The sequence below is a fragment of the Cryptotermes secundus genome, unplaced genomic scaffold (assembly GCF_002891405.2).
Source record: "Cryptotermes secundus unplaced genomic scaffold, Csec_1.0 scaffold1723, whole genome shotgun sequence".
Lineage (NCBI taxonomy): Eukaryota > Metazoa > Arthropoda > Insecta > Blattodea > Kalotermitidae > Cryptotermes > Cryptotermes secundus.
The window spans coordinates 175,539-192,112 of NW_019727432.1; the positions used below are offsets into that span (position 1 = coordinate 175,539).

The following is a 16,574-nucleotide window of genomic DNA, read 5'->3' on the forward strand; positions in this document are numbered from 1 at the left end:
TGACTGTCACTTCTAAACCTCCTTATTTCGGTCGCCCTAATAATATATGAGCACTCATTATGAAGTCCCTCAATATGTAATTTGTTCTATGCTCTCGTAGCAGGTCGAAATATTCTCATGGGGGTCCTGCTGTCAAACACCATCAATCTGTGTTCTTCCCTTCTTTTGACAGACGAATAAAAACAGAAACATTTATTGTGTTAATACATTTTATTAACATTTTCTCTTTTTTTTTACCTTCATATTCTGATTATAACATTAATTCTCAATTCTCTATGCAGTTTCTGTAATGGAGCTAGTCTGCAGATGTGTTCTGCCTACAACTGAGTCGGTTGATGACTTACTTTATTGAATTTGAATGCTAAGTTCTTGAGGCAAAAACTGAGCAAGTTCTTTAATACTGGCCTTAATGGTGGTCAGCTCCATCTCAATATTGTCCAGTTTCCTCGCCGTGAAGTTTGCAAATTCATACCTGGATCTCTCGCGCACTTCGTTATGCGCATCTCTCTGTCCCTTTGTTTTCTGCAAATATCTCCTGCAGCTTTGCGAGTTGAACTCTTCTAGAATAAAAGGAGATTTGTTTAGAGAAGTAATTAGCTCATTCAGTTTCTTGAATACGTTCTGTATCTTGCATATTTTTTCAGTTTTCCCCTGCTTCTCGGCTCTTGCTATAATAGCATCCACAATTTGTTTCGGAAGGGCGAGTTGTTCACTGTTCCACGGACTCCCGGGGCATATTTTTATGGGTGGCTGGACTTCCCTCAAACTATAAGTTATTTTCTTCAAACAATTCGACATAAACCACAGACCCAAATCTGAAGGTTGAATTACTCGAAGAAAGTCCGCCTGTTTCCTTAGGCGGTTCATTTTGCCTTGTGTCTCCAAGGAGTTTATGTCGCTGACAGCCAAGCCAACCAAGAGATTCATGAGAACAATGCCCACAGTAAGGAGGAAGAACAAGAATAATATTCTTCCAAATTTGGAGGATGCGTTATTTTCATTTTTTTTGAAAAGGCTAGAATATTCGAATTCACTTGTCATCATAACTATGGTCTTGACGAAGGCCTCCCATGGCGTCTCGAACGGCGGTTCGGATTTAAACTGCACCATAAACGCCAAAGCGAAGCCGATTATGAGGAAAATGAAGGTCAGTAGAACCTTAAACAAAAAAAGGAAGCGTAGCATAAAATTAGTCTTAAGTGGTACATCTCAGTGCAAATACAAAATTAACCGGGCTTTGTGAGTGATGGTATTGTCACGATTTCTCTATGTGGCTGTAGACGGGGTATGGATTGGTGAACGGATTTGTTGAACACTTATAACCACCACTCGGAACTACAAGTAATTACAGCGCCCTCGCTGATCCTCACACTTTTCAAATCACCACAGCACCCGCTAAGATTTTTCCAGTCTGCTTTATCTTCACCAGCCGTTCCCTAACAGCGGCTCTAACATTGGAGATTCTTCAGCCTCCTGCTCTAAGATTCTATATTCACTGCCTCCCTTGCAGAACTCAGTTCTCAGCAGACAACTGACAACTAACTGGGTCCCGCAGTTGTCTTCCTTATAACCATTTTGCAAGGACCGAGTAGATAACACCGTTTCCAACATTAACTCTATTGCTGTGTTCGTATTCGTTGCCACGGTAACGTGTTTACCAATCTGTTGAATAGAAACGGGTTGCATGACACCGTTGTTTATTTACCTATTGTATAGCAACGGCTGTACATGCTACAATATTGAAGAACATGCTCATCATTATATATATATATATATATAATGAGGGCATGGCTTGTCTCGGACTGTGAAATAGGAAGTATCTATAAATAAGTGATTAATTATAAACCGTTCTTTGGTCCATCGCGTCTCAGTGTGATTAGTCCATTCATATGAGAAAGACTGTGTGTACAGAGCGTGACTGAAAGAAGCGGACAAATTTGGACACGAGACCCACATATCAAAACCAGAAAAAATATCCATATCAGCACATTTTTTCTGAATTTCTCAGTTTGCTTTGGGATGTGTTCTACTCGTCCCTTTTTGTATGCAAATTTCTCTTACTTTAAAATGTGATTATTTACAAACCTTAAGGACATTTACAGCGACTTTGGAGAACATGTTAATATAGAAGCCCCAGTTCGGGTTCTTGGACATCTGGAACATCAGCTCGGTCCATGAGAGGAGAATTGCCACTGTGGCCACTAGGCGATGCCACTCGTTGTTAGGGCTGAAAATTGTCACTGTAAAGGCTAGAATGTAGCTGCTCCACTTCACCCATGATTCTAAATCCGTGAAGTAATATTTCGGAAGCCGATAGACAGATTCTGCTTCCTGACAAACAGAAGCAAACAGTAACGTTAATGAAATTCTAGAACACTACTGACCAGCATTCACTAACACTGATATTGTGTGACGGAATGCTGGAAATATAGGATTTTATACTTTCACATCGGTGGTTATGGGAACTTCTATCTTCTGTGATTTAACGTTGTTCTTGCTTGGTTTATTCTTCGACTCTGAAGATGGAGGCTACATGTTCCTCCGAAACGTTTGTTCACTTTCAGCGGACTACCCTGCGATATATCACAGAATATAGAAATCTTTAGAGTATAGGGAAATTTTATAATCACTTTTACTCTCTTTCACACACTGACGATTGTATATTGTCATTAAATATACTTTTAGTGACGTCAAAACCTTCCTGCTAATTTGCCTGTCAACGTTTGACAATTTTTTTATGAAATGAGATAACCTTACTTTTGAATATTCTTAACATGAAATGCTCTCTCAATGCATTCAACGCTGTATCGACTACGGAATTTTGGTGTCAACAAAACACCGTCGTCTGGGACGGCAAGCAAGCAGGCTTTTGAAGGGAAAATCGTTATTATTTCAAGGTATCATTACAATGCGTGCCACAGTATGTTCTAAAGTAAAATATGTATTTTTCATCTCAACATAAAATGCGTCAGTAAAAAGTGTTATATAAATTGTTTTCACTGTACTAACCAAAGCTAATCTTAATGTTAAGAAAACTAATTAAAAGCAATATCAATTGATTGTTCTTTATAAAAAAAATTTGTTTTTTTTTTTCTTTTGCGAACTCGAACTCGGGCGGAAAATTCCTATACTTCCTCTTTCTCTCACTTCAGGCCAACTCGTGAGACACAGGGTAGCTTCACGAAAACACTGCAAACTGAGAGTCTACTTCCAGATCAACACAATAACTCGAACAAATATAAGATTACTTCAAACAGGCAGTAAATTCAGGTGGTCTATAAGGATTTTGCGCTGAAATACCTTAATTTAGCTAAGATATTTCCACCTGTGCCTACACTGAATTGATTTACGATATTTTTATTGAATATTTGAAAATGTGTTACTCTAAGGGAACTCTCATGCCGGAGACAAAACGTTAATTTCTGAGACATGATACAGCGGGTGAAGAAAATGTTTGATATAATTGAATGCAGTGCTTAACGAAGAATCTCATTCTTAGTAGTTCGATTTCATACAGTAATTATTTAAAATATTTCTGATGTGGTGAAGTCTGCAAGAAATTTGATTATTGTTGTTATCAGTACAGATTCTGATGTAACATTTTCACTGCAGAATTCTTCAATCTTGAAATGCAGTAGAAAACATCTCAGAACAATAAAACAACGGGTTAGAAGTTTACGAACTTAAAGGAAGCTTATGTCTCAATATTCTCGTTGGGCTCGGCATAAATCTATCCCAAATATTAGACAGGCTACTTAGAATGAATTTAAACTGAATATAAAGTTCAAATAAACAAGCTTTCGTCTTAAAATTTTCTATTTCGAAAGTAATTAGAATGAATACGGCTTGGCGCCATTCTATAAAACTTCCCCTTAGAATAGGTCATTAGAAGAGTCCGGGAAAATAAGGGATACTTGAATTGAATGGAACACCTTTGCTACTTTCAGAACTGATAATAGCAATGAAACTAATGATCAAGGAAAAGCAAAAAAAAAAAGAAAGTGAAGTAGGTGTTTATGTCTAGTAGCCGGACTTAATCCTTACTGTAAAGATAGCCGATAAGTTTCCGAAAATGTGACACATTTCAAACATTTTGAAAAACAGTAATAAATTAAAATACGGCAAAAGTGCTTTAAGATCATATAAAATTCAGTTCAGAATCTTGTATCCGGTTTTCTTCTATCTCAGAACCAAAATCTTGAACTGTAAATGCAATAATTTCTCACTAGTGTTCAGGAGAATTATTGGCCGAGACGGAGATGAGAAATAAACACAAAATTTTAATAGGAAAACCTCCAAAGAATAACTACTTATGATGTATAAATATGGATTGGAAAATCATATTTAAATGAATATTATGAAGGTATCACCTGGATTCCAGTGACTCAAAATGTATCTTGTGGCGGGCTTTTGTGGACATGGCACCGGACGTCTGGACCACACAAACGCAGAAGGACTATCAGCTTTACAAGAGAATTGTGCACAATGGAGCCGATTGTAATTGTACGGGCAAGAGAACTAGTCGGACCCAAACGTAAGAATAGTGGAAGAGGAAAACCCCGCAGTGTAAAGCCAGGAAACAAGTCGCAGTTCCTCCCACAATAAATGTTTTTTTAGGGTATGAATACATGTGTGCTCCATTCTTTCAGCCTTAGACTGGAGATAAAGCCGATAATTATTGCAGCGACAATAGTAGGCCTACATATAAACGTCCCCTATTTTGCTAGATCTAATAAAACATTAAATTAAAGCGGCCTCCGTAGTCTAGGGGTAACGTTCCCACCTCGTGTCTCAAGGTACGCGGGTGCAAACCCGACGGAGGTCGTGGAATTTTTAAGGACGGAAAAATTCAGGGACTTCAAGCCGTGGGTCCCGTGACGTAGCTTTACGGCACGTAAAAGAACCTCATGTCCCAAGGGGACCACTGAGCCAAATTCAGGACATTTCCCGCCCAACAGTAGTCTCTAATGCCTCTGGTAGATGGGGGAAGCATCGAGATACCGCTGAGCCAGTAGAGGCCGAACTCGCTGGCTGAGTCGGGACTGATGGCACGCACCAGTACCGGTAGGGTATAGAGACTGGTAGAATATCATAGGGGGACGCACAATGGACCAACAGTTGGTCTAAGTGCATGGGGAAACCCACCCTCTCCAATACAATACAGTACAATACATTAAATTAATAAATCAGTTCATTCTTTAGATATATGAAAATATATGATATTATATTTACCAGAGCGACAAGCCAGAGCAACGTCACTAGAATCGCAAGTCTGACGTATTTTTCGAGTATGCCTTGCGGAACTCCATGGCCATTAGCCGACAGATGGTATATTGAAACCACGAGGATGCTGAAGCAGAACAAGAAAATGATGTACATGACGAATGAATAGTAAAACCATCTCCTCCAGCAGCGCCATTTCAGAAACAGGAAGCTCTCAACAACCGGATGTAGTACCAGTGATTCCTGATTGCAATCGATACCCGTGTCCAACAATGCATCCAGCACTTTCATCTGTTTATTGGGTTTTTCGCGAGGCACCAGAAGCTTGTAGTCAATAGTGATAACACACTGTGGATCATGCAGAGGGAAACCGTTCATATGGATTTCTGAATCTAGAATTTCTTCCAGGAGTGCAATAGGCCGAGACACTTTGGTAAACAATAAACTGATTGCAGTGGTTTTCTCTTTGTTTGTCTTTGCTGACAAATCAGCTCCTGATAATAACAGTTTCCGGATGCATTCACGCTGGCCGTATTGACAAGCAAGGTGTAGCGGTGTGCATCCATGACTGTCTTTGGATTCGATGACTTCCCTTCCACTGTTGTGTTCCAGAAGTGTTTCCACGACTTTGGAATGACCTTTTGAAGAGGCCAAATGCAAGGCGGTGCAATCGTTATGGGACTCAATTGTCGTTCTCATGGTGACATCACATCCGGCCAACAGAAGTATCTTCACGCAAGGTGCGTTCCCCGCAAGAGAAGCCACGTGCAGTGGAGTCATTCCCTTCGATTCTACTTGGTTGATCAGAACTCGTATGTATTTTTCTTCATGTCTAATGAGTTCTTTCAGTACTTCAGGACAGTTGAGCTTTGCTGCTCGGTGGAGAACAGTCGTTTTATCAGTCAGTGTGTGTCTCAGAGAAGCTCCTGCTTCCAAAAGCAGTCTCACACAATCCACGCTTCTGCTCTTCACAGCTTGAAATAGTGGTGTATCTTCGAAGTTATCTGGAGCATCTAGTATCTGAAATATGGAAAAAGTTACATGAACTGCTTATGTGGAGAAAGTAGGTTATTGTAATTTTACGACTTTCAACCCATTCTCACAAACACCATGATTTGTACGCCCGCCAGTTATGTTATGGAATTTTGTTACTACATTCTTAAGTAGTCTGGAGGTTGCGGTGAGCGGTGGCCAGGGGCCGGCACGCTATGCCCATTTGCGGCTCCAGTAACAAAGATTTGGTCACATTCCATTCCTGCAACTAAGCGTAATATTTGTACATGCGTTTTATTTTACGTATGATAATATGTGATTGCTACAAAGAATTGCACTGTAAAAGTAAGTAAAGCTATCCCTGTACCAGTCTGTGAAGGCCCACAGGGTTGTGAGACGTTGAGGGTCATACATTATCTAGACAATGGGGTCAAAGATGGCGGTAAGTTTAAGAAAGACAATGAGTCCCTCAAAAAATGGTGGACCCCGAGAAAATTTGAAACTGCTTTAAAACGTTTAAATTTTAGTGACGTTATTAAATAAATTACATTGTGTAGCCGTACGCATCCTTCACGGAAATGTCTTATTTGTTCGTAAGTAATGGTTAAGTTTAGCTGTAGAAATAAGATGCTCCGGAGGGATCATGGTCCTCTGAACTGACCTTTTGTTGCGAGGGACAGAAGGGAGGTTGGTGAGTCCATTGCATTCAGGGGGGGGAGTAGGTATACCTTCTTTCGTCCGTGCCTGTGGGGTTGGAGGACCTGTGGATAGAAGCTTCGAGAAGGTATGCAGACCGGAAGGGATCCGTGCGTTTGGTCATGAAGCCCTCCCAGTGGAAGGTTCGAGATGGCTGTAAGAACGTGGTTTCTGGGAGCAGCGGCGGTGGTAATTGGGCAGTGGGTGAGTAGAAGCCAGGGAGTGAGGGTGTTCAGGTGGAACCTGTGCTGAGGGATTAACCGATCGAGCCCGCATCCAAAACGACGTAAGCGAGCCAACACCCGTGTACCCCTGGGATACAAGACTCATAACCCTGAGTTTAGCCGAGGCACTACACCGCGTGGAAGTAAAGCGTGTGAGGCAGGTGTAATTGGATACATTTTTTTAAGATTTTATTTAATAAATATATCTTGATTCCGACCGGCCGGATCTGGGAGTTTTCTCAAAATATTTATTTTTGTGCTCTGAGTTAGATATACTCGTATATGCATAGACTGTTGGTTGGGAAGTATAAATTAAGTGTAATGGAATTCCGTCTACTCTGAGTTCGCTTGAAGAATGTCTGTACTGTAGAAAACCAGTGAAAATGTTACCTACTTATTGACTATGTAGTCTAGCGACTGACATCTTAAAACAAGCCCCCAGAACATATGATATCGAATGATTATTTGCATCTTTTGTAAAAACTCACTGATGTATTCATACTTCTGAATAATTCAAGAAAGTTATGTGATTCACGGTATTCTTCCATCTCTTATTGCATCTGGTGTAGTGGTTAAAAGTGTCTGAATTCTTTCTCCTTAAGATGAAGACAAAGATGAAAACCGAATTCGACATCAGCAAAGAATTCCTATAATTTATAAGAATCCTACGCCATACTTATAAATTACAGTGGGTCATTACATACTGGCTGACTTTTCAACTTATAGCATCTACTCTGAATATTTGATTTCTGTGCAAAATAATTTATCTCTTGTTCTAGAATCGGCTCGCCCATATCATATTTCTCATACGTGTGTTGTTTCTTCAGAGAAATGTAGGTACATGCAATGAATCAGGAAGCGATAAATATTCAGTAGAAAAGAATTACACCGAATTGTGTCTTACAGTTTTACTCTCAGGAATATTAAGCATCTCTTCCAGCACATCTCTGTTCCCACTCTCCGCCGCCAAGTGTAAAGACGTTGCCCCGTTAGAGTTCTTCTGGCAGGTATCAGCTCCCGCCTCCAGCAAAATGGCGACACCCGTCCTCCATTGACTTGCTACAGCTGTATGAAGAGGCGTGTTCCCATTCAAGTCTTTCATATCAACGAAAGCGAGACCAGACGGAAAAAATGTCTCCGTGCCTTTGGTACTGGTCTCGTTAATTGCAGCGGCGGGACTCTGAAGTAAAACTCTAAGAGGAGTTTGAAGGCGAAGGGACACGGCGAGGTGTATGGGGCTCATGCCGTTCTTATCCAAGTTCAAGACACCCGGGGATCTCGCTATCATATCGATGGCCTCCAGTGACTTCAGAGCTACGGCTGTGTGCATCGGAGTTGTACGGACCACACGGTGCGAATGTAACAGCTCTGCTCCAGCGCCCAGAAGAACTTCATACACGTCAGGAAACCTGAAATAAACGAAAATCATACTGAGGTGGTACTAATAAAGAAATCAGTCACTTATATATACCAGTTCTTTAAATTTATTTTATTTTATTTTATTTGAATAAGGAAATAGTGTTCTTCTTGCATTGTACTTAATTTTATGGGTCATTTAAGAGTTTAAAGTTCCTGTTATTACTGTATTTTTCTTAATGTCATTGTATATGCATATAGAACGCATGACTTCGGGTTAATTAATATTGAAGATGACAACGTCAGTGTTTTACCGAAACGCTGGAAAACCTTAAACACGGTACGCTCCGTATGACTGAAAAAAAAGTAAAATTAAACTAAGTAACTTTTAGTCCGCAAGCGAACTATACCGACCGAGCGACCGTCGCTTGCTGCGATGTTAGTGCCAACTTTTCCGTATGACTGAAAGGCCATTCCATGTGAAGTCATCCAGAGAGGTCGCTCGCCATTTTTTTTAAATTCATATTTTGTACGCTTATTTCTACATATTTTCACACTTCATAAATATTTTTTAAAAAATTATAATTCGCTCGGTTCTCCCGGTACAGCCGTTTTTATAGTGCAAAAAATCGCGTTTTCGGCTCAAATGGAGGTTTGCGTTATATTCTGTATCTCGATAACTATTGCATCTAGAGACTCCAATGAAAAACCAATTTCTTCCTCATGACAAGGACTACAAATCATATTATTACAAGGTTTTACTCAACTCACTTCCTCTAGGTGTAATTAAGCTCGAAACTTACCCATCGATTTTGGGAAAAACGCTACTTTTCACCTTCAGAAACCAGTGAGAGGGGGAAAGTATCAGATTTGTGGTTTCTACCCTTTGTTATTGCCTACATGAGGAATATAATCACGCCATTTTTAACCATGTACATATTTTCCAAAATTTTCCAGGAGCTTCCAAACTGTACTTTGATATTTAACTAATAGCGAAGTTCTTATAATGCAAAAAAACGCGTTTTCGCCTGAAATGGAGGTTTGCGTTATCTTCTGCATGTCGATAAATATTGAAGCTAAAGACTCCAATAAGAAACCAATTTGTTCCTCATGATATGGGCTGTAAATCATATCATTACAATGATTCACTCAACTCACTTTTTCTAGGTCTAATTAAGCTCGAAACTTACCTGTCGATTTTGGGAAAAACGCTATTTTTCACCCTCAAGATCCAATGGGAAGGGGAAGGTATCAGATCTGTGGTTTCTACCCTTTGCTATTTCCTACATGGGGAATATAATCAAGTGGGCCCTTTGAATTTTACAGATTTAGCAGAAAATTGTTCGTTTCTCGTTCAAGACGAGATTCAAAGTTTCCACTGGGTAAATCAATAGGCTACACTTCACCCTTTTGTGTATTACTACAAGGCGGACACTATAAGAAAATGCCCAAGTTTGTGTATAATCAATGGATCATGTATAGTACGATACAGCCTCAGTTTATGTGTTCCAAAAATTTCTTATCGCCGATATAAAAGAAAATGTGCCTTCGGTCAGGAAAGTTATTTATTTCAGTGATGACGCTGGAAGCCAATATAAAAACAAAAAGAATCTTTCCAATTTATGTCNGAAACAGGGTCAGGTGTTATAAAACATCCAAGTCCGACGATTTCAAAGACAACATGATGGTGTAAACTTACTGAACTAAGTGTACTTTCAAACAAACTAGACAATTTTCATCGGAGTACACAAAGAACTAATACCACTGGATTCAGGTAAGCCAATTATTGAGGTATTGATTTTTTTGGTAAAATTCAAAGTGCCCACAACTTCGCTATTAGTTGAATATGAAAGTTGTAATTTTAACTCCAAGTTACTCTACAATAGAGTATTATTTGCTATGAATTTCAATTTTTTCGGAGCTTTTCCACCGGAGGTATGACATGTTAAAAATGACCGACTTTTGTGCCAGAGCAATGTTTGGAAGCTCCTGGAAAACTTTGGAAAACAGATACGTTGTTCAAAACTACGTGATTATATTCCTCATGTAGGTAACAACAAAGGGCAGAAACCACAGATCTGATACTTCCCCTTCCCATTGGTTTCTGAAGGTGAAAACTAGCGTTTTTCCCAAAATCGATAGGTAAGTTTCGAGCTTAATTACACCTAGAGGAAGTGAGTTGAGTAAAACCTTGTAATAATATGATTTGTAGTCCTTGTCATGAGGAAGAAATTGGTTTTTCATTGGAGTCTCTAGATGCAATAGTTATCGAGATACAGAATATAACGCAAACCTCCATTTGAGCCGAAAACGCGATTTTTTGCACTATAAAAACGGCTGTACCGGGAGAACCGAGCGAATTATAATTTTTTAAAAAATATTTATGAAGTGTGAAAATATGTAGAAATAAGCGTACAAAATATGAATTAAAAAAAAATGGCGAGCGACCNTTCTTTGGATGACTTCACATAGAATGACCCTGAAACAGAAGTCATATGTTTTACTCCAGCCGCGAAAAACAAAGGAGGAGGATGCATATAGAAGTTTATTCTAAAGCACAAGTACGAGATTGCATAGCCACAAGCGATAAAGGAATGTGCTATGCGAGACAAACACCCATTATTTTCGTATGGCTTATAAAATAATCCGTGCTAAGAAGGGATACTGTAGCTCTTGTTTACGTGTATTACATAACATTATAATTACCACAAAACTTTCATTAGGACGTTAAAATTCTTTATGCTTCAGGAACTGATGATAGATCAGCGATTCAGTGGCACCTTCATAGCACAGTGGGTTGCACGTGTTGTATTTTTTCGTTGAAATCCTAAAGGGGCTTGTATTTCAAAAGTAATATCGAAATTGTCAAACGAGGATTTACAAAATGTAATGTTATTATCTGATGATCTCTCATTCACAATATTTCGTCAATTTTCTTACAGGGATGCATTTCCTAATTTCCGAAACTTGTTATCGCCAAGGTTTCTAAGCAGTTTAACAATAACAACGTCAGCGTGGACCTGTCTTACTTTGTGGCTGCATGTAGATTCGACCCTCCAACCAGCTTTTCTCCGATGACGTCGATAGGCGTCATCCCGTCGTCGTCTCTAGAGGTGACGTCTGCTCCAGCTCCCAGAAGTGCCTCGATGCATTCCAGGTGGAGTCTCTGGCTTGCCACGTGCAAAGGCGTGCTGCCCGGTTCGAGCTGTGGCAGCTGAAAAATCTTCACATGACTGAATCATTTACCTTCCTCATGGCTGTGTAGCCTTCATGTGAGTTCTGCACCAGGTGTTTTATTTACTAACTTAATTTACTCATTTTCTTGTGTTCATTACATTTTAGAATGAATAATGTGAGATATTCAAGAATGTTTTACACGGCTTAAAATGAGTTTGGACGAGAAAGAGTCGTTTAAATTTACATAAAGAGTCAAATAATTGTTTCAGTTATAAAATACAGGGATATATTTCTCATCTTACTGGAACCAGCCGCTAATGCTGCTTGAAATGTGTTTTGCTTAGTATTCAAATAAGTTACTATTAAAAGTCAAAATATGCCGCAAAAATGCAAAAGGATTTCTGCAACAAATCTTAAGAGTTACGTCATGGCAGGAATTACGTCATGGTACGCTGGAACGCACGGCTGAATTACGGGCTGTATATATGCCGAGCTCTAAACGGAGCCCAGGTACAAACAGTAGTGGTGTACCAAATATAAGAAAATGTGTCGTTATTTATAAGTCACGCTTTGGCCTCTTCTCTTTGTAGCATCAAATTAAGTAACTCCGTGGATCAGAATGTTTCTTGTGAAGCTAATAATTACTTGGCTACTCAAGAAATATCCAGCATTAGATGAACCTGAAGTTTAATTACTATGTTAACAAGAACCCTCCATTGGTCCCTATCGTAAGCAGTATATCAATGAGATCCACTTTTGTATCATCCTCCCATCTACTCCTAGACCTTACAGATTGGTTCTTTCCTTCTGGTGTCTTGTAAAAACTTTACATTTATTTCTCTTCAGCCCCGTGCGTCCTACGAGTCCATCCCATCCCCTTAATTTCGTTTACCGTTCTAGTGACATTTGTAGAGAAGTAAAGACTCTTGTTCCNACTACAGCTCAGAAAATCTGGTAGAGCCGGGAACAGAACCCAACACCTCTGGATCTGTAGCTAGGATCTCTGACCACTAGAGAGGCGGTCTGTTATAGCCTCTAATAAGTACTTCAATTTGAACTACCTGCATTCGTTTTTGGAAATTCTGTGTCGTAGTGGTGAGGCGAGTACTGACTGACCTGGTTCCTAATGTCGGCATGATCGTGGCCCCACGTGTCCAGTACCTCCAAATGCACTTGCTTCTCGGCCTTCTGTCGTCTGATTGGACAGTTCAGCATGTCCATGGCGCTATGCAGCAGTAATTTTACACATTCATCCTTGCCTGACCAGGCTGCGAAATGCAGAGGACTTCGGCCGTGCGGGTCCAGGACCCGGGGAGATGCCCCTCGCTTGAGGAGCAGCAAGAGGATGTCTGTGTTACCGGTGAAAGCTGCCAGGTGGCAAGCTGTGTTTCCTAGTGGCTCGCAGGTTGCGTTGACGTTCGCGCCTCGGTCTAGGCAGCTGTGTGCAACATACCGTCTAATTACACCTTCCTTCTTCTGTTTCATATTTGGAATAAGTCGACCGGCCAACTGGCTCTTCCCACTTAAATTTTTGTATCTTTACTTGTTTCCTCCAGGAAAATTCGGGGGCAATGTAATATCTCCCACGACAATTTTCTTTCACATTTCACCTTTTAGAGTTATCCTACCATTTTTTGCCACTAATATTTGGACTTGGTAAACATTTGTCCCCCCTCGTTGGTGCCTCCACCTTATCGTGGTGAGGGGGTTTGAGTATGCCAAGGACCCTGAGAGCTATACCAGCGGTAGCGTAGCTACTGGCAGGGCCTCCTTTGCTGGACAGATCAAAGGGTAGGAATCAGACGAAGAGGGACACCAAAAACCAAAAACTGATGCCAGAAGCAGCGTCATCAGCAGCGACTTAAAGCACAGAGCAAATGATGCTCGAGATGGTTCAAGTTCGTATAGCAACAGGCGTGACCAGAGTGGTTTGAACGGCTGTTGTACTGCGATGTGGAAAGCAAATGGAAAAACTACCACATTATCACTTTTCCTGGATAGTCTCTTTCCAAAAACAGAGACACCATGTATGCGAACCAGAAGACGTAAGAAGATGCTGGATGACCTTGGGGACCTTGGAGGAACTGTTTTGGGAGAGACTGTGGACCTGTCGTCTGACAGATTGCTGATGAATGAAACATTTATCGCTGACAAATGACTGATAATCCTCTTTGGAATTCGTGAGGCCCTGGATTCAAATTTCGTCTCAGAAACCGGCTGGCCTGTCATAACTTCATAGTTTTCTTCATTTCCTCCGGACAAATGTCATGGTTACCCTCGCTATGCCACTGCTGGTTCATTCAACATTCTACAACCGTTATCAAGTATTATGACCCTTCCTGACACCCATAACGTCTGTAGTTACACGTCAGTAGCTTACTCAGCAATCAGTCAAGTTAGTGTAGGATCAGTAAATAAACAAACAAGAATACACGAAGCTGTTGGATATATTCGAACTAACAAGGAAGCTTAAAGAAATCTGCGCCATCTGCTACAGCTCAGGAGAGGAGCATAGACATTCTCTTCGCTAATAAAAATGGAAGTATATTTTAATCGTATCATTTAAGGTTATACTTGCGTTGACCTCTCCAAATTATTATCTGCAAGATGCAACAATCAAGGAAACTCCACCCCCCCCCTCCTGCAGGAAAACTGAGCCTGATATTTATACCGGGGAATTTACAAACGCAAATTCGAAGCACTTTAATTTGGAGCAACCTCATTAAATACTTGTACTTGTCGAAAATCTACATAGTTTACCTTTGAATCTTAAATTTATTTCTTCGTAACAGTATTGTTCACATCAGGGTAAATGCGATGCAAGGACGGTATTTGAAGAAAATAGTGCTTTAAGATAAAAGGCAGCGTAAGTACACATTGCACTTCTGCTTAATATGTGCATTTAGCCAGTTTCAATTAAGCTAATAGTCTGATGGTGACAAAACCAATGTGGTCCTGCTCAATCCAATCGCTTTTCTTCAGCACATGCCGCCTTTATAAGGAAGATGTTAAAAGCTGAAATTTGTCTTTATTCTTTCCATATAGTAGATTTTTCTGATTAACTGCTGTAAAACCGATCCCAAATTCTGCGCCAGGCGCCATTAACCAGTGAAGGCAAACAGGTGTCACAAAGAGAAGAGATAAAAAACGCACAGTAGGTCTACAAAATTTGTCTAGTGTGGAGTCATAGGAAATAGAAATCACGTATTTATCTGTAATTGGATTATTCGGTAACTGAAGCATAACATTTCGAATCTGCATGGTTTTACACAGAGAACGATATTTTATTTCTCTTCGACTTCAGCCCAGAGCTTTGTAATCCTACCCATTGACAATTACTGGTAGAGAAAATGAAGAATTTCCCTTCAATCTGAACAGGTAGGTAAATGATGTATTCCGAAAACACAGCCGTATAAGCTTCACTAGAGCAGAGCATAAGTTAGGAACAATGACAGTCTTCCAACCGTTTGTTTGTGGACGTTAATAGATTTCAATTCCTCGTAGATACTTTGATGCTATTTTACGATTAAATTCCTGGTACTGGGTTGCGGAGAGCTTTATGCCTTTTTAAAAAATCGTCTGGTTGCTAAAGCTCGTTAGAATTCCTTCACCATTCTCTACGTTGAATTCAGTTCAGTACAGCTTATTTATCCAAAATGTGTTCTCCATAATATCCATTGTAGTAACATCCTGCCTCTATATTTCCTACCGTTAATAATGGCTAAAGAACTTTGTCCCATAATAAATCATAAATATGATGGCAGTCTAAAGCCCTTTAAGGTGTAGATCCTAAAAGTTTCTGACGATGGTGGATGACACACAGATTTACTGGGGTTGGGGACTTTTTCAATCATCCGGAATTCTAGGTAACAGAGGACAGTAGAGGTGTTAAAGGACACGACGTTTCAGAAACTGGATCTGCTTCCGTCTTCAGGTGAGAAAGGAAGACTAGCGCTTTCTAAGGGGCCCAACTGAGTAGGTGTCTTCCTTTCTCACCTGAAGACGGAAACAGATACATTTTCTGAAACGTCGTGTCCTCTATTGCCTAGATTTCCGGATGATGGAAAAGGTCCAAAAACCCAGTAATTCCTTTAAGTTGTGTCTGACTTATTTCATATAAACATCAGTTCTGCATTTGCTATACTTTTGCACGGAAGGTTTCAAATTATTAATTCTGTTCATGGTCTATAGTCCCTCTACCCATAAAAGTTTTAAAAGCAAAATATAAGTCGTAAGAATTGCCGAGAATCCTTGTTATCTTGAAGTTAATAAAACTGTAATAAGATGAAAAAACCTAATTGAAAATGATAGTATCTGAAAGAAATCCTCTAAGAATCGCAGGGAATCTCCTGGAGTTCCGTAAATTTACCTGACAACCTTCTCTACAGCTCCCTGTTCCACTGCCCTCAGGAGCTCAGAGTTGAGCCGTCGCTGTCTCCTATCCAGACGCCTACATCCTTGGTCGGCCAGTTCGTCGGACAGCCAAGACCAATGACCGTCTGTCTCCTTCGGACAGTGCAGATGACTCCATCTTTCCTTTTGCTCTGCTGACTTCTCCTTGCACTCATCAGACCCCTTTCTCCTGCAGAACACTTTCCGACGGAAGGATTTCCTCTGACCGCGCATTTCGTCTCCTGATAAATGATCTGAGATAAACAAAACAAAGAAACTCCGTGGCCTGTAGTCCGCAAGCGAACTATACCGACAGAGCGACCGCCGCTTGTCAGCGAAGTTAGTGCCAACTTTAGCGGATAGAGGGTGTCGCGTGGTCAGCGCAACTAATCCCCACGGCCGTTAATTTCAATTTTATAGACCGGAGCCGCTATTTCCTTGAAATAGCTCCTTAATTATCCTCACGAGGCTGAGTGGACCCCGTTCCAGACCCACTACTTCTCAGAAAATCTG

General features: G+C 40.4%; 1 protein-coding gene across 1 annotated transcript; it reads right to left on the reverse strand.

Annotated features, from left to right (window-relative positions):
• Nucleotides 1-345: 345 nt before the first annotated feature.
• On the reverse strand, nt 346-16,295 carry LOC111864813 (transient receptor potential channel pyrexia). The gene is made up of 7 exons (XM_023852342.1): nt 16,039-16,295; nt 12,786-13,107; nt 11,522-11,706; nt 8,041-8,545; nt 5,233-6,243; nt 2,086-2,331; nt 346-1,158 (listed from the first exon to the last, which is right to left on the reverse strand). The coding sequence occupies exons 1-7, from the start codon at nt 16,293-16,295 to the stop codon at nt 346-348; spliced, it is 3,339 nt and encodes a 1,112-aa protein (XP_023708110.1).
• Nucleotides 16,296-16,574: the final 279 nt, after the last annotated feature.

Bases quoted from the DNA above. Each gene is read 5' to 3' on its own strand.
- LOC111864813 (XM_023852342.1), bottom strand. From the start codon at position 16,295: ATGCGCGGTCAGAGGAAATCCTTCCGTCGGAAAGTGTTCTGCAGGAGA. The intron at 11,707-12,785 runs GTCAGTCAGTAC...AAGATTTTTCAG, and splicing joins ATGCCGACATTAGGAACCAG to CTGCCACAGCTCGAACCGGG. The intron at 8,546-11,521 runs GTAAGACAGGTC...CGTTTATTTCAG, and splicing joins AATCTACATGCAGCCACAAA to GTTTCCTGACGTGTATGAAG.